General features: G+C 34.8%; 1 protein-coding gene across 6 annotated transcripts in view; it reads right to left on the reverse strand.

Annotated features, from left to right (window-relative positions):
• The window catches only part of LOC131155156 (uncharacterized), a 48,935-nt gene that overhangs the window by 11,875 nt on the left and 17,905 nt on the right, over window positions 1–19,155 (reverse strand). For 2 of the 6 annotated variants that reach the window (XR_009136755.1, XM_058108097.1), the window contains exons 5-13: window positions 18,056–18,164; window positions 17,856–17,923; window positions 17,654–17,779; window positions 16,466–17,562; window positions 15,951–16,154; window positions 15,788–15,848; window positions 13,529–13,642; window positions 3,121–3,234; window positions 2,941–3,030 (exon numbers count right to left, since the gene is read on the reverse strand). Coding sequence is in view for 5 of the 6 variants with exons in the window: in XM_058108097.1 (XP_057964080.1) it covers window positions 2,941–3,030; window positions 3,121–3,234; window positions 13,529–13,642; window positions 15,788–15,848; window positions 15,951–16,154; window positions 16,466–17,562; window positions 17,654–17,779; window positions 17,856–17,923; window positions 18,056–18,164 (1,983 nt within the window). In the remaining variant the exon portion in view is untranslated. Of the gene's footprint in view, window positions 1–1,958; window positions 2,383–2,719; window positions 3,235–13,528; window positions 13,643–15,787; window positions 15,849–15,950; window positions 16,155–16,465; window positions 17,563–17,653; window positions 17,780–17,855; window positions 17,924–18,055; window positions 18,165–19,155 lie in introns of those variants that run through there. The other 4 variants (XM_058108098.1, XM_058108099.1, XM_058108096.1 and 1 more) reach the window with 4 other exon arrangements.

Genomic DNA, 19,155 nt, shown 5'->3' on the forward strand with positions numbered 1-19,155 from the left:
TACCTTATTATATTTTAATAAATATAATTTTATCTCATTTTGGTTAAAATTACTTTATATATATGTATGTATGTATGTATGTATATAACTATATATTATATAAACTTATTTCTTTTAAGATTATTTGGTCGTACTTTCAAAAGATAGGAATATATTTTACCAATAAAATGATTTACACCATCCATACTTCTATATGTAGTATAGAAATTATTTTATTTCTTTAAGAATGTTAGTTTGATAGCAATTTAGTTTTAAGAAAAGGATACTTTTTGTCCACAAATTAATTTATACTTACATATTTCAGGATTTTTTTAATATTTCTTTCAAAGGATATTTTTGTCCACAAAATTATTTGCAGTATTCATGCTTTTATATATAGTATAGATTTCCCTTCTTTTTTTAATGCTACTGTTACTAAATTATAGTGCTTTTAACTGGTTTTTTTAAATGACACTGTTTAGTAGTTTTTCTTTGTTTTTCCATTCTGGTTTGCCGCTCTGGTATGTGTGACTGCATGTATCTGTTGTTACTCTGTTTATTTGCTGCTGTTTTCACTAAAACTCAATGTTGTTTATTGCCCCTCCAAAAGTCATGCCAAATTGCCAATCATTCATTTCTGGAGGGTTAGAGGTAATCATCATCTCTTGAAGGCGATTTAAAATATCCTTAAAATATGAGCACAAGACATATTCTCCTCTGCTTCCCGAAATTTATTCATATTTTTTCGGCACAAATTGCATAACATCTGCAGATATGCAATTCCCTTCTAATTTAGTTAACTATGAACTTACTCTTAGTATTTTCAAAAACACGAGTTCAAATGATTTCTTTAGAATGTGATCTTCAATTAATTAACCCATCCACAAGCTTAAAATGCATTCTATGGAGGAGTCAGTTACCTCTGGGATGGAGATACCTCATTCAAGAGGAATGAAAATGACAAACGAAGACTGGAGCTGAAAACTCATCCCTATGTTCACCGACAACTTGCAAGAGGAAATGGACCATATTTGGCTTGGGAACAATTTTTCTTGGCATGGAAAGGTAAGATATATCTTTGTGCCAAGAAACAAAAAGCACAGAACAAAAACCAAATTTGGCTTTGCAATAAACACTACTCTGGGTGAAGCTCAAATGGCCATTAACTGAAACAACAGAACTAAGCTGCGTGAAAATGCCAGAGGACTGAATACATAATTTTTCTAAATTGGATGATAGAGAATCAGAAAAGCATAGCCTTGAAAAAGAGAGAGAGGGTTGCAAGGTAATTGGGACCAAAGAGGGATCCACATTAGTGTAGAAGGCATGAAGGGAAGGAAGAGCTCTCTCTCTCTCTCTCTCTCTCTCTCTCTCTCTCTCTCTCTGTGACATCGTGTAGCATGGCAGAAAACAATTCAGGTAACTGACCTCATCTAGTGAGACTTAAGGGTTGGTTGTCATTGTCGTTCAATCATTTGGGGCTTTTTTATCAAATGTTAGTTTGACTAGGGTTTTCACTACTGAAGGTAATCCTTGCATCCAGTGGATTAAAATCTCTATACAGAAGGGGTATTTAAAAGAAAAGAAAAAAGGAATTTTTTTTAAATTTAAAAAAAAAAAAAAAGACTTATAACCTGATCTGAGGTTTATCTTTCAATTTATGCAAAAGAAATGATTCAAAGAAATGTTTTGGGACACATAAAACAAATGAAGGTCATCGCCACGTCTCACTTTATTACCTACTTTTTGCAAAGATTGAAATTTTTATTATTTATTATGATTGGCTGCTAGATCTCCCAACTTTACAAACTTTCCCACTCATTTTCTGCACTCATGCGCGTGCACACGCATGTATTACAATAATAGAACTTATCTCTAATTTAAAATAGAAAATTATCAAACTATGCCTATTCATATCCAACTGATGAACGGAATACAATTCGTTAGACAATCTGGCAAAACAAGCAGAACCTTTTAACTTTCAAAAACCAGTTCAAAATTTTTTTATTGATTTATAAAAATTAATACCAAAAACATGCTCAGTTTGGGTCACAGAATTGCAATCAAGTTCAAAATTGTATTATAGTTCAATTTAATACAAATGAGAATTTTGCCTGAGTTATAGTTTGTCTTTGGTCTGCACAAAGAATTACTGCCATTAATTGTAGTTGTGGTGGTGGCTAGGTCAGGAAGTGGTGGATTGTACAAGGTGGAAGTTGCCGGCAGCAGCAGCCGGTGGTGGTCACCAAAAGCGATCTCTATTGAAACACTAGGATCTTACAGCATCCATGCCTACAGGAGACATCCAAAATCTCCCCCATGAACAGCTAATGATTCCTCTTTTTCAGAATAAAACAGCACAATAATTGATAACAAGTAATCTACTAAATTGTCTCACCTCCTCTGGAAAAATGAAGAAAACCAATTCTTTAATTAAACTATGTAGCATTCAGCATTTATTAGCCATTTAACCATCTTCCCAAACTTGCATAAAAACTTGTCAATGAAATGCATATCTAGATAATTTCATAGTAACTTCAAATCTGAAGATAATAAATGCATTACAGAGGGACGCATCAAATTCAATCAAGGAATTTATGAAGAATGCACAAACAAGCTACAAGCTTAGTGTATGATAAAAATCTAAAAAATAATCTATAAATATTAATAAACTTGAGTTTATAATCTATAGAGTTTTGAAAAACTGAAACACAAATCTAGGAACGCAGAAAACACATAATACGATGCAAAAATCCAAATATAACACACTCATCCAAGCTACATAGAAATCCAAATAGAACATACCATCCAAGCTACACAGAAATCCCAATAGAACACAACCATCCAAGCATGTACAAGTATTGCACATCATAGTCTGGAATATTATATTATATTTTATATATATCACTCTAAAGCAAGACACATAGCAAGAACATACTGCAACTTTGCATATTGATCTACCTCAACCATGTTTTCCTGAAGAACAAAATTTGCTCCTGCACAATTCATGCCATGACTGCTGTCATACTGGAGAACCCTGAGCTTTCCTTCCTGCATATTACCGCAGACCAAGTTCATAAAATCAAGAATACCAACCCAAAAAAAAAAAAAACACAACTTCCTGACATTAGCAATCCACACCTTGGTACCATACACTAGACCACCTCCAGCCAATGGATGAAAGCAAGCAACATTAACCTCATCTTCAGCACTAGGAAGAACTCCCACAAGTTCCATATCTGAAACTCTGTAAATCTGAACAACAAAAACCGAATGAGGCCCGGAAGTTCAAATAGGTACATTCTCAAGAAGCAAATTATATTAAGTAAAAGGCACTTCAGAGATCATATGGCTACAAGTACTTAACTAATTAGTTATAGCAGTATTTTCTTCTAGATATTTGTCAACCACATAATGATATGGGCAACAAAAACTACACAGGAAGACCCTTGAATCAAAACACAATATGTTAATTGTAAGATCACTAACTACCATAGCCATCCATTTGGAGGCATGAATTTCAAGTCTTGGATTTGGAACTGTGTGAATTAAACAATTCATAATTCAAAATTGTATTCAGTTTCATCAATTTCCTCATAGATCCAAATCAAAAGCTTGAACTACGCTCTCCCAAATGATGTGTAAAAGTTCAAATTGTTATGAATTTGATCCAGCAATAAATCTATCCAATAGTCTCCCCCTATCGTTCCTCCCGGTTTCACAATGAAAAGCGGAAATATACAGATCGAACTTGGAGGAGTTCCAAAAATACAAAGAGAACAAAATACACTAGAACAAATATAATGGAGAATGAACACATATCGCAAGACTTGAACCCAAGTCCTCCAGGACCAGAGGTATAATATCATGTCTTATCACCAGTTACCCCCAAAAGCTTAAATATTATGAACTGTCTGCAACAACACACATCAATCTATCTGAAATTAATCATTTGTGGATTATTAACATAAACACAAATAGCAGAAACCTTATTCATCTGGAAAAGTGAAAAGGGGTCTCCAACCATATCAACTGTTCTTGAAGAAAAACTTCATGCAAACTGCAAGCAAAACAATAGTTTGCATTGTCCAAGTCTGTTCTCTTTAACTATTTGTAGTTAGTAACTTAGTAAAAAAACAAAAAGAAAACTTTTCTCCACTCAGATTCATTGCAGACATCATTTGTTAATCATATCCAATCATCCTTGCCTGACAGATTCAACCAAGATTAAACTTATTCCACTCCCACCACATTCAACTTGAATCGAAATTGCTCTCCCTTGCTAGTAGAGACACCAGGTTCCATACACATGACCAGATAATCTTATGTCAATTTCTTGCCTTATCTTGAATGGGTACAATCTAGTACTAGTTTATGCGACTAAAGTGTGGTCAATTCTAAAGCTTGGGAGGGGTGGTGGGAGAAAGAAAGTCCAATAATAGTAATAATAACAATACAAGATATAATTATAGTTCAATTGTCACCAAAGGAACAAAAGAGCTATAGAAACAATAGGCCTCAAAATCAGGGCCTGCAATTTATCAAAAAAACAACTTCCAAAGTTTTTTTTTTTTTCTTTCTTTTGGTCCCAAAGAACAAAGTAAAAAATATTTACAATACAACTCAGTTCAACAAATCTATCTGTCTTTAACTATTTGTGGTTAGTGAAAAAAGAAGACTTTTCTCCACTCAACTCCATAGCAGACATCATTTGTTAATCATACAAAATCATCCTTGCCTGACAGAGTCAACCAAGATTAAACTTCTCCTACTTCCACCACATCCAACTTGAATCAAAATTGCTCTCCCTTGCTAGTAGAGACACCAGGTTCCATACATGTGACCAGACAATCTTAAGTCAATTTTTCGCCTTATCTTGAATGGGTACCATCTAATACTAGTTCATGCAACTAAAGTGTGGTCGATTCTAAAGCTAGAAATTAGAAGATATAGAGCCTTTAAGGTGAACACGTCTAAGACAAAATATGTGCAACGTAAATTTAGTAGGATGGCCGATGAAATAATATAATAGTCGCTATTAATTATTAAGAGGCACATAAAAAAATGTGCTTCTTAGTTGAATCAACTGTTACCAAAATATTGCAAAAACAGATAAAAAATAGTATACTTCTGGATTGCATGTGTTTGTATAGCTTTGCCTATTAGGCTGAAAATAAAATTATATAGATATCTTAAAGATGTTGTATGGATCAAAATGATAGTAATTTACTAAAAAAAAAAAAAAAACCTATTCAGTACAACTAAATAAGGATGCTGTGATTGATGAGCAGTAGTGTAAGGAAGAATAAAATAATGAATGATTGCATACATATGAAGTTAGGGTAACACCATATATAGACAGGAAAGACAGTTAAAAGTGGTTTTCAAATGTACAGTGAAGAGCAAATGAATGCACGAGTAACGAATGATGGCTTGAGATACACTATTAAAGGGACAAAAGGAAGAGGAAGAAAAACATAGGTTTGGGCTGGAAAAGTACATTTTAATAATATATATATATATATATATGTTAAAAACTAAATTAGAAAAAAGGACAGCCTTAAATCAAGTCCAACAGAGAAAGGATTTGTGCAACTGATCCAAATAGTAAGGACAAAAAGTTTTGCAGTTTATCCTTAATTGACATTTTTGCGTATCATTTACAAACATGCTCTCATCAAAGAATTCAATGTTCGAGACAACAGAAAAAAATTGTATTAGAAAGAAGCAAAATAAGCACAAATAAAAAGTCCTAAAACAGAAAAAGAAGGAAAAGAATAGAAAAACCAATCTAAGAGTAACTTCAAAATAATCCTTTAAGAGCCCCTTCTTCATAATTAACACAACTTTTAAAATCATTCAGCTCCGTCTTCCAATTCCTCTAGTGCCCCACAATTCTTTGCATTGTTATCACTTACAGCAATGCACCAGCTCTAAAACCATCTTTACCTATCAAATCTAATCATTCCAAATTTCCAACTTTATTCCACTCATTCCAATTCTGACCAAAGGACTCACCTTTCAAAAGCAATGATTGGAGAAGAACTTCAGAAACATGGGAAGCTTTCTCTTATAAAGAATCCCCATCATAACCATACTTGACTAGCAAATTTTCCCAAAATAAATCCTCATGATTCCCGCTAACACTCTCATAATCACTCTCCCCTTTCCAACTCACCACCCCTATCTATAGCCCCAAAACAATCAATGATTCAATGCTCCGGTCTCTCTTGAGTTCCTAAAAGTTGCCACACACATAGTGATTTAGAACTTCTAGACACTTATCAAGTCACTTATCTTTCTGTGCAATATGATCACATAGGAATATGAATAGATTGATTCCCTGTTCCATAGAATTTATTCAGAGAGAAATTTCCCGAAATCATTCATCACAAAACTCGAAGAATAAAATAACCAAAAACCCCAATGGGGTTTTTGATTCGGGTTATCTTGCATGATTCCCGGGAATGCAGCCTTTAGAATGTTGGACGCCCACATTTGAGAAATGGGAATCCAACAAAGCAGGCATCTTGGGTTCCTTGGGGATGCAAGATGCCAACAGAACATGGGTATTCAAAATCCATAGGCCTCTCCCTTAGGTAAGCTTGTATTCCCTTAGGAATCCAACTTCGCATGACAAAAATATCCTCCCTTATGCAATCTTGGATTCCCATGGGAATCCAATTACATTAGTCAAAAAAACCCTGCCATTCAATGCTCTAAGAAAAAATTGTCCCCCTCTTGCTCACTAATATTACTGTCATCATTATGGTTACTATTACTTATTGATAATTATTTATGTATTTTTTGTTTATTTATTAATTTTCATTATTATGATTGTTATCATAAAAATGTTATAAAAATTAACATTAGAATTACTATTATTCATTTTATTATTATGATTAAATAATTATTGTTGTTGTTTATTTTGGTTCTATTAGTCATTTATTCATTTGTTTATTTTGTTTAAAAAATTACAAGAATGTACATAAAATTGTTATCATTATAGGTTTAGGGTTATCCTAGCAATCTTATTGAAACAACAGTAAGATCTTCATCTTATGCCAAATACCATAATCTTATATTGCCAGGAATCTCAATCAACAAACCGAACAAAAATATTCCCATCAGATAGCAGTTCCATTCCCTAGCATACGATACCCAAGGGAACATATAGGATCTAACGTGAACCAAAATCCCTTTTAAGTATCCACGATGCTCTCCTTCTACAGACTATAACACACTCAAATGCTCCAAAAGCCACTAAAGATTCTCTACAGGCATTGTCTGTGACAAGAATTGGAAGCTTTACAATGTCTACCATCTAAAAGACAAAAAGATTTCTCTTTCCACCCCCTCCTCCCTTTCCCTCCTCCAACCATTGGGTTAGTTGAAGGTAGTTTGTAGGCCAAAGTTCAAAGGATTTGGGATTTACACTAAAAACTTTGCCCATGTTGGTGAAGTTATGGCATTTTCCCCCAGAAATCCGTCTAGCCCACAGTAACAAAATTTTTGTTTGGTCTTGAATATAATGGTTCAGAATGAGGTGGTAATATAAGCCCATGGGATCCCTTAAGGCCAGTTTAGTTTTGGAAAACATTTTCCATTTTCCAATTTTTAGTTTTCCAAAGAATTATTAAAATTTTAGCTCATTTTTTAATTTTTCAAGACTCATATTAAAAAGTATAAAATAAAAGAGTTTGTTTAAATGTGCAAACCCATATTTCTTTTTTATTTCTAGATTTTAAATAATTACACAAAAGACAACCTGTTTTCCAATTGTCCAAAATTAATGCAAGGTACTATTTGAAATCATGGATTTTGGGGGCTGAATTTCAATTTGTGTGAACGTAGAAGAAACTCTGTACATAATCTATATAAATTGAAGTCCAAGATCCCAATTTCATGTTCCCATATGCAAAGCAAGAGTTCATAATTTAGAAAATAATGAAAAGATGTTCTCCAACTTTTATATGTAAATTTGGAAAATTGGAAAACAAGGTGGCATTTTTGAATTATTTTAAAAATTAAAAATGAAAAATAAAACTTTTCCTTTAGTGGAAAAACGGTTTAAATGTTCATTTATTTCATACAAATGTTGTAGAAATAAAAAATCGGCTAACTTAGTTTTTGAAAAACTATAATGGAAAATGAAAACTATTTTTTACAACTAAAAAGGCCCTTAGAAATTCATTTTTCAAATTCTCATTTCGTTATTGAGTGAAATATGAGGTGGGAAATGGGTTTCAAGTCCTTTCTTGTGACGATTTTAGAAAAGACAATTTTTCCTTCTCGATTGTTTTTTGAATGATTTTACTTTCTCTCAAATACTCATGGCATTCCAATTGATATCCTCATCGTTGTTGAGGAGAAGTATTTCTCTTGGAAGATTGAGACTAGTGATCTCACTCTGCTCTTATTACTTTGCACAGTTTTCAACTTTCCTCTGGAGGTGATGGTGGGATTTGGACTCTAGACAGTTCCAAAGTCCATTCTTGCAAATCTTCCTATGCATTAGGGGTGACAAAACAGGTTGAAACCCGACGGGTGACCTGTGACCCGCCTGTTTAAATCAGATTTGGGTTACTGCAAGCTGACCCATTTATAAACTAGTGAAGCGGGTTCAGGTTGGGTCACCCTCTTATCTGCATATATATATACTTTATATTCTGTTTCTGTGGAAGGCCAAAACCTGAAAGCATTTGAAAGTTGAAACACCAGCATGAGGCGCAGAAGCAAGCAGAAGTCTCTCCCTCACTCCCTAATCTATCTCAATCTGGCCATCTTCGGATCTCCCTCACGATTCACGGCCTCACAGTGTCACAGGCTCACAGTGACGAGCGGCGCAGAAGCAGAAGAGTAACAAGTAATGTCAATCCCAAAAACTATGAGGACAGATTACCAGAGGTCACGCTTCGTTGACCACCAGAGAAATGAATCAATCAGGATGTTTCAATCACTACAGGAAAAACAACATTTCAGAGAAAATCAAAAGAGAAATGGAAAACATGAAAAGAGGAAAAGTTTTCTGCTCCTACAAACAGAGACAGAGAGAGAGAGAGAAGGAGTAGAAAACTTTTCCTCTTTTCATGTTTTCCATTTCTCTTTTGATTTTCTCTGAAATGTTGTTTTTCCTGTAGTGATTGAAACATCCTGATTGATTCATTTTTCAGGTGGTCAACGAAGCGTGACCTAATCTGTCCTCATAGCTTTTGGGATTGACATTACTTGTTACTCTTCTGCTTGGGTGTTGAGGATTCAACACCTAACATTTCATCTCACCGTGCTTTAAGCCCTCACCCCCTCCCCCGGCTATAGAGTGCTTCTTAAAAAAAAAAATTAAAAAATTGTCATTTATATGAAATGTTTTAAAAATTTTAAATTAAATAAATTATATTTTTAAACGGGTGACCCGTTTATTAAACAGGCAGGCTTGGGTTTACCTATTCGTCACCTGTTAATAAACAGGTCAACCCGAACCCATTTAACCTTGATGCGTTTATGACCCGCACGAAACCAGTCCGTTAACCCGTTTTGCCACCCCTACTATGCATATTAATCAGTCTGCCAATAGTTTATACTAAACAAATTATATTGAGGAAGTTAAAGCTCCTTCTAACATGAGAGCTTTCATTTAGTTGGTGATCCTTTAACAGAGCTAACATCAAAATCTGCCATACAGAAGAAGCCCCTACATGTCATTATCACAGAAAATTTGTATGATGTGTTGTAATCATTGCGAATTTAATAGACTCTTGGTTTCTACTCACTTCTTTTAGAGGCTTTGCAAGGTAAAATGAGGCTAAGATTTCATGGAGATAAGTTGTGTTAGCTATTATTTAGTATGTTTGGATAGAGAGGAATGGATGGATATTATTATTAAGGGACAGCATTTGCCTCTGGCTGCTTCAGGATAAAATAGTTGTCCTTGCTACCTTGTTGGCTATAATTTTGGGGATTTAAAAGGTTGTGCTTATCTGATATTCATCAGGATTGGAAAGCGTTGCTGTACGGAACGTTTCATTTTACTCTTTGGTGATTAAGAGGATGTCTTATCCCCCTCTTTTGGTTTTGTATTGTTTCTCTTTCTCCACCTTGATATAATTCTTCTTCTTTCAAAACAAAAAAAGTGGAAATAGCCACTTGCTAACAGTATCTCTTTTTTTGATAGAAAAAGATGCTTATTGAATTAGGAAGGCGAAACAGATACAATAAAGGGGGAGAACAAGAAGTCCTCATTCATGAAAATAGAGAAGAAAAAGGATCGTCAATTTAATAAAGCCCGCCCAATCTTAGTTGACATCTTGAAAACAGTATTCCTTCAAACAACCTGCAGGCCCTGCACTATACACCCAAAGAGAAGCCAAAAACCACATCTATCCCAAAGATGCAGCTATTGGGAATCTTAAAAAAGAGGCATTCCACAAGCATTCTCAGCCTTGTTTATCCCAAAACCTTCAGATTTCAAAATCCTCTCGAATCCTGTCCGTAATTCTAGATTAAAACTACCCTTTGCTTGAGCTCCTTCAACAACAAATATAACAGCAGAAATTGATTCTTGATAAGAAAAGAAGACTTCATTAGAAGAGAAAGAATATACCCCAAGGAGACTGAGAAGTCTAATTAAAAATTAAAAAAAAAAGTGAAAAAACAATAATCAAAATAAAAATGCTTGCCAATCCTGCTGAATATTTGAAAAAATCACTCCCATAAACAACCAGCAGCAAACACAAGAGTGGCAAAATAATGAATCATGTTCCATAACAAAGAAGAAACTTTTCCCCATAAATATGCAGCTAGCTACGCCGCATTTCATTCCAAATAAAATCCCCACAATCTGCGAAAACCATACATCTCCACATGCAGAGGCATCTTTACTCCTACCAAACCGAGAAAATGATGTGGCACAAACAAGTCCTCCACTGACACTAGACAAACCCAAAGCTCTCCCAATAAACCAAAAAGCTTATTCCTAATTCTCCAAGCAAAACCACAATGCTAAAACAGAAGAGATATTCATTCCAAACTATAAAACATAAGAACACACAACAGGAGAAGTTCAAAATGTCTCCAACTCTACAGCGGATTATTGGTGTTAACTATATTAAGAACCAACCAACCAACCAAATAAAAGCCTTGATTTTAGAGGGAATTTTGGCCTTCTAAATATTTTTATGGAGTGGAAAGGACATACCAGTACTAGCCAAATCATCAAAAAAAAATATTTACAAGAATAAACCCCTGACAAATCAAAAAACCAAGAACAACGATCCCTTGTTATGGAAGGAAGAAATTCTCCAACAATAATAATAAAGAAGAGAGCTCTCCACCTCCCTATCATTAAGAATTTTGAAAAAATGATCTCATAACAACATTTGACTCTCAGATATTAAAGGAGCAAACAACATCATTATACCCCAAAGATAAGTGATAAAGACAACGAAAAGAAATTAACAAGACAGTAATTACCCACCCAAACAAAATTTAAAAAAAAATAAGAACTATTACCCAAAACAAACTTAGTATAGGGAATGAAGAGGGGGTAAATATGAGAAATACACCTCTACAGGCTCTCTTAAGAACATCTAATTCCCATGTTAGCATCCCACCCATTCACATGCAAGACAAATTTACTTTCAACGAAGTCTCCTCTAAGGTAAATCGACGTGATCATTAGGAACAAGAGCAGGGTTTTTAGATACCAATTTACCAAGACCCAAACCCCAATACAACTTAAGACCTACACACTAATTTCCAACCTAGTGATTCCTCTTCTCCCCCACCCCTAGATAAATGAAAATGTCTCAAGATTTTTTTAAGTTTTCTAGCAACCACCAGAGGAATTCCAAAGATAGACAAATAAAGATGTATACTAAAAAGGCAAGCCTTAATAAGAGTAATACAACCCCTCATAGAAAATAACGCACCTTTCCACCCATCTAAACACTTAGACATCCACTCCATTGATCCCAAAAACTCACCAACCTAGAATAAGACGAGGGATCCTTAAATAAGAAGAGGGCCAATCTAGAATACCACAACCAACTAATGATGCAAACTCCCAACATCTACCAGAGCTTAGTTAATTGCAGCAATTCGACTCTTCCCTAATTAACTTCTAGCATAGAAACCCAATCAAAATTTTGAAGGAGAATCAGAACATTGGAGAATCTCTACGATCGCCTAAGAAAAACAGTGTCCTCTATTTTTATTGATCAATCAGAATTGCCTCCCAGGATTTATAATTGTCTAAAAAGATCAATATACATACATTATTGGACCTTTTCAATAACAGTCAAAAAAATCTCATGAAAATTGAACATTTTCACATAGAAGATGGAAAACAAATATTGGACATTCTAGAAAAGCATTTCGCACTTGATTTACCAAAAAATAAGTTTTAAATCCGACAGATTTAAAACTTAACAATATATCATATCAATCGTCTCTCCTTCAAAAATCACATATTCATAGAATTAAGTCATCATATCAATTAAAGTTGCAAATGAGGCGAGCTTTACCATACTCAAGCTTGTTTGCTCAAGCTTGGGCTCGAGCCAAGTTCAAGGTGCACTTGAATATACTTGCTCAAGCTGTTCATTTTTGCCAATGAACTAGCTGAATAAACTTGGTTCCTTTGGAACCTCTCATTGTGAGATGTAAGAGGCTCTTAGGACTTGGTTAGGAAAAAGTGAAAACGGACTCTTACTAATACTACCATAGGGTTTCTTTGCCCCCTACCAAGCCAGCCTATCAACCTTGAATCTTGGCCCTATCACTGAATTCAAGTAATGGAATTTGAGCCACACAAATCCACACCCATACAGCTCCTACTTCTAGGTTAAATAATCCCACTACAATCTATTGAACCTAATTCAACAAAATTAAATGAGCCCGCCTAATCCAAGCCCACTAAACGGGCACAACCAAGCCTATAAAAGAGCCGCTCACAAGCCAATCCCATTCATGTTCAGGTTCAGCTAGTTTATTAAATGAGCCTCAAATTTGGGCTTGGGAATCACTCGTATATGTAATGAACAAGCCTAAGCTGCTTGTGAGCAGCTTGACTCATTTGCAGACCTAATATCAATATATTTAGCTCATGCTTCATTCTTCCCTAAATCTCAAAAAGTTATCTAAGATCCCTATAATATGTTCTTTTATGTAGTTCAATCAAAACCATAATTAAGTGTTTCTTATTTTTGTTAAATCACTCCACCAATTGCTATCAGGAATACCACAATCACTATTGATCTCTCCCATGTAAAACCAGAATGGATTTCCAGTAAAAGTGTTTTGCATCTTCATCAATCAATTAAAATCTATTAAGCTCCATAATGTAACTAATAACATGAATTAACGCAAATCACAACAATAGATACAAATCACTGTTTTCACAACAGCAATCTCATAAACAAATACTGGAATAATAAGGAAGAAAAGCATAATTTCATAATCATAACTGATTGCATATTTACATTTTGTTACTCATTGGCAAAGAATATGTGCACCTACAACTCGTATATGGGAAGGAAATATGAACTTTTACCTCCAAGATAGTATAAATAGGTATTGTTGTTTCCCCATCAACAACAACGCTTTTAAGCAAAGAACTATGCCGCCGACCATAGGCCAGTAATATATGCTCAGATGTGGGTGAGAACTGCACATTTATGAAATTGAATTAACAAAGTTAAACAATAATGTGACTGCATTGCTATGATGCCTTTTAGTTCTATTCAATAAAAATAAAGAGCAAAGGTTTTTGGCATTTATTCAAAACATATTGTGTTATAGGCTACTAATGATTATCCAAGTAAAAGAACTGATGACGGACTGCCTTGAGAAGGCTTCCCAGAAAAATGGGCTTAGGTGTGAAAGAAAAATTTATCATCTTAATGGTTATATAGTGAAGGCCAATCTTGTTCTGCTTATGCATCCCCAAGCAAACCCATAGCAACAATTGATTGGAGATCAATGTCAAAATTCTTTCCATACTGATCCATGGTATTTAATGCATTTTTTGTAAGAAAGATTGCACTAATATTAAATAGACCAAGTTAACAGATCAAATGTGCCCCCACTACCACCTAGAAAATCACCCCCCCCCCCCAAAAAAAAGGAACAGGATCCAAGCTGCCCCCGGGCTATATGCTAAATTAAATATGATGAATTATTCTTCCTCACTCAATACCTATACAAATATATCAAAATTCACATTTGGTTCGCGGAATGACAATTCTTATGAATAGGCTGGTCATAATACAAGAATTTAATAACTTACCCAAAAAAATAGGATGTGTTGTTATTCCATGTTGGATGGTATAACAAAAGCCTTTACAAACTGAATTTTTTTTGTAAATTATTATATCCCTATGCAATTTTCATTGCATTCATCCATTCTATTTATAGGAATAGACATTCCATGAGCCAAATGTAGCCGAAGTGATGATTGGGAGAAACAAACTGTTACTAAATCTCAAAGCTTTTCAAAACTTTATACAGCTCCTAAGATGGAATCCAAGTCACTTATATATGATTTGTTTTTAAGCAAAAGGAAACGGTAAAAAAATGTCCATCTATGTTAAGTGAATCAACATTCTTTAAGGTTGATATGACAATAAAAAATGGCCAGATTATGAGGGCAAGATATAAGCTCTCTACAATATGGTCTTCAAATTTCTAAAGTGGCTGATCTCCACAGCTTACCAAGATTTGCATGTGAGGGCTGCTCAACATTTTAATGACAAAGCCTTATCACCACTATTTGGGGTCAGCATGTCCATTAACCAAATTAAAGTACCAAAAATATACACAACCAAAAAAGGGTAAACAGCAATAGAGTAGGAAAACTGGACAAGCATTTACTGGTTGGGACATCTCAATTTAACATTGATTCTTATAACTCCTCAAATCAGCTACCACATGCTTAAAACTCAGTTAATTGTACTATGATTGAATCACTTTAGTGGTATCACAAGTCAACTAGGGAATGGAGACACTTCTGGAAGCCTGAACTGTTGGTGTTTCACACGTATCAGATCAGCACCTGCCCAAGATTTCCCAACATGTATTCGACACGTATCGGAAATTAAATACATTTTTTTTATTTTTGGACATGGCTAAGACACTTCCCAACACGGCCAGGACACCACCAAGACACCAGCACCGAAGTGTTGAGTTTTTTTGCCCTCTCGCCAATTTGCTACTTTTTTATTGATTTTTTTTTTTTTTATTTCTTTCCAAGCCAAGCCCATCACCCGCCATCAGCCATGCCCTTGCATTGTTTTTCTGTTGTTAGACCAATACTATATAATATGAATGTAGTTTATGACTTTATAACCATAGTTTCTAAGCGTGTATCTATAATTTTGCATAAATCGTGCTTATATTTCATTTTAAATCAAAAGTACCACAATATTATGCATAAATATATATATTTTTTTATTAATTAATTAACGCATCCTTGCCACGTCATATCTTCATTTTTTTTTAAACTTTGTATCATCATGTTAGCATCGTGTCAGATCCGTGTCTCGTGTCAGTATCAGTGCTTCCTTACAAGTCACAACCTCCATAAGAAATTTAAGCTTTTATTTCTCTTATTTTAAAAATTAGTTGAGCTAGTACATTGAAACTTCAAATAAAAAGCACTGATATTTACTAAGATAGACCTGGAGCTGGAGTAACTGTTGAAGTTAATCTAATATATGCAGTATAATCAACATATGACAAGAAGAAGCGGAATTCCGGCCAGGACATATGAGAAAATGAGATACGATTACCATTAATTTCTAAAAGAAACAACCTGAATCGAAGTCAAACAATGAGCAGCCCTAATTGCCCGGGATACAAGCACTGAACCAAATCTGCACAAACAGAATGACCATTTTATGGGTTAAGTATAATTTTAAGAGCACGGAAAAATACATGCATGCCCAACATGAATTAATATAGGGATTATAACTCACGTTGCTTCTTCAAGGGAATATATTCGAAGCTCGTACACAACTTGGTGTGCTGTGATTGGATGTCGAGTTGGAGATGTTGCAGACCCTGTGGATTCATGATGGATTTGCATCTGTAATCCAGGTTCAACTTCTGAATGAGGAAGCATGCATGCAACACAGGCAGCTAAATATCTCCCACATGGTGAAAAATGGGCACCCATCTCACTGCAATCACAGATGCAGTCAACAGATGTTACACCATTCATACAAATGACAAACTAGCCATAATTTCTTTATGGAATGATATAAATGAAATTTTATTAGACCAACCAGAAAATTTAACATCTTGCATTAAAAACCATGTGATACATATCAACTGATATGACATGTCTAGATATTGATGTCAATGCCGATAGCAAACGAGGCTTGCTAAAGTATATGTCTATATAGCATAAACGTTCCCTGAAGGATGCCATTGCATCAAAATAAGCATTACTTAAAGCTGGAAAACATAATCCAATTAGAGCGTAACATACCTACAGAGGACAGCATGTGGTATGGTTAAGCGGCATTTTTCAACATCGAGAATGGCACAAGGATTTTTTATATCATGAGGCCATATCCTTAGCTTCACAGTGCAAGGTAATTCTGCAGCTGCTGCAGCAGCAAGTGACGTGGCTAGTTCAGTTTGAATTCTATTAAGAATGGGCTGAGTATTGCTCCCATCATGAATACCATTCATAGAAGCAGCGCCCTCCCTAGAATCTGATATCGAAACCAAACGGATGCGCCGCAAACGATTTCGCAAACTTGATCTTCCAGAAATCCCTGATGGACAGATCCCACCTGGCATGGCTAAAGAAGCTGTTGAAGCCTCCACATTACGAGCTGACAAATCTGTCCAGGGGGTAGAATTTAATCCAGAATATCGAGATAAATATTCGTTAGCACTGCCATTAGAAGGAAGCATTGCAGGTATTCCAGCTTGGCTTTGACCCATTAACCATCCTTGCAGGAAAGGTAGCTCCCAACATGATGGATCTCGACAAGGCAAGAATTGATTAATTTGTCCATATGGAACAGAGTCCTGCTGACCAGAAATTTGACCAGGTGCTCCAAGCTGCGAGCTATTGGCACCAGCAAAAGCATCTAGATTAGTAGTGCTTCTTAGGATATAACTCTCAAGAGATTGCACTTCTGTGGTCTCCATAGCATCACATGTAGGATCTCCAACACCATTTTGCAATCCATTAGGAAAATAATTATTAACAGCATCTTCTGTACCATGATATGAACCAGAAGGTATTACAGGAGAGGTCTCCATAGGACATGCCATATCATCATTCTGCTGCACTGTATTAGCACGCGTTTGAAACTGCACTGATGAAGATTCCACTTGTATGCTGCTTGAACCAACAAGCCTATTATCATTCTGCAAATCAGTTCTTGAATCATCTCTTGCATTTGAAGGCAAAAACAAGAACGGAAAAGACATGAAAGGCAGTTCAGCAGCCAAGGTAAGAGGGTCTCTGGAATGAACATTTGACATAAATACAGCAGGAGGAGGATAACGCAAGTAACCCACAGATGTCGCCTGGGTCATTGAGGAATCTGAAGAGTCAAGATCATTGACCTGCATATCAGTTCAATAATGTAACCTATATGACAATTCAAATAAATAACATAAACAAATCCCTTTTAAAACAAAAAAACAAAAAAATCACCTCAGCAGTTAATAGAAAAGGGGCACCATGTGGATGAAAATGCACAGCCCGGAGTGATCGTTTTGTCTTCAATACCATGGTGGGTGAGGAACCTTCTCCTCTGGCATTGTAGTGCCACATGTATAGCTGAACCAGGATATTGAATGTCAACCAAATAGAACAGATACAGCTATACAAGAATTTTGAAGTGAAGAATAAACACCTTGTGACCAGAAGCAACAGCAAGGAGTTCCCCTTTGGCATGGAAAGCAATGGAAGCAATAGGACGATCTAAAAGAAAAAAAAAATAGAGCAATTAGTTTCACAAAATGATAGTAGTAACATAATATATGAAGATGAATACAAAACACTACATCTAGTACCTTAAAAAAAATATAATTAAGATATAAGTAAAGAAATTACAGAAATCACGAGATCCTATGCAATCTGAAGTATTCGCATCCCATAGGCGAACTTCATGATCCAAGCTCCCACTTGCAAGTATTTCTGGATACAATGGATGGAACCTAACCTGTAAAAGCTCTATTAAAACTTGAGATGAAGAAGATAACTTGAAGTAAATAGTTCATGCCAAGGAATAACTGAATGACTGAAGCAGTGTGCTTGATTTAAGGACCGAAATCTGTATAATATGTAGAAGTATGAATTGTCTTAAAGGTGTAAAGCATTGTGTTTGACAAAAATATCCCTACTTCTTAAGTTTATTTATAGAAAAGATGTACTACTCAGGGCTTACCTTAAGTCAAATATTTATTTGGCAAAAACAACCTTATATTTAAGTTTGTATTTACAAAAATATGAGCATACTCTAAGTACAGATTTTTTGACAAAGCATTTGAGCTTTTAGGTTTCTTTATATATATTAAAAAAAAAATCATAAGCTTTTATTGGCTTACTCTAATTAAGTGCAATATTATATTAATCACGCGTATCATTTTTAATTTTACTCGCATAAAAATGCATTCATGAATCTATCTGAGATGATGGTGCCATTATTGTATTTTCGATATCTCAAAATGGAATTAACTTGTATCCAGCATGAGTTTATATCTTCCAAAAGAGTTTTGGTATTCATCACAAGAAGATATTGGAAGTGATGTGACTTCATCATTTGTTGGAATTAGTTCACTTTTTTTCATGCTCAATAAATTCTAACAAATCATGTGATGCCACAAAAATTGTGATTTTCTCTTGTGATCCTTTTCAGGCAACAACTAGGGATTTCCCTTTCAAAAATTAGAAATCATTAAACTAAAAAGCCTCATTTCACCCATGAAATTTTGAATATACTAGAAGAAACCTGTGCGATGCATAGAAACGAATCCAATAAATGTGTATCTTAAATTGTATGTGTCATTGTAGATGCACAGGAAATGAGACAAATAAATGTCTATCATAAATCGTGTAGGCCATTATAACAAATACATTATTTTGTTATTTATTTAACTATACAAAATATTTTTTATTGGTTCCCATAATTTTATTTTGTTTTTAATTCAAAA

This window comes from Malania oleifera, chromosome 5 (genome assembly GCF_029873635.1).
Source record: "Malania oleifera isolate guangnan ecotype guangnan chromosome 5, ASM2987363v1, whole genome shotgun sequence".
Lineage (NCBI taxonomy): Eukaryota > Viridiplantae > Streptophyta > Magnoliopsida > Santalales > Ximeniaceae > Malania > Malania oleifera.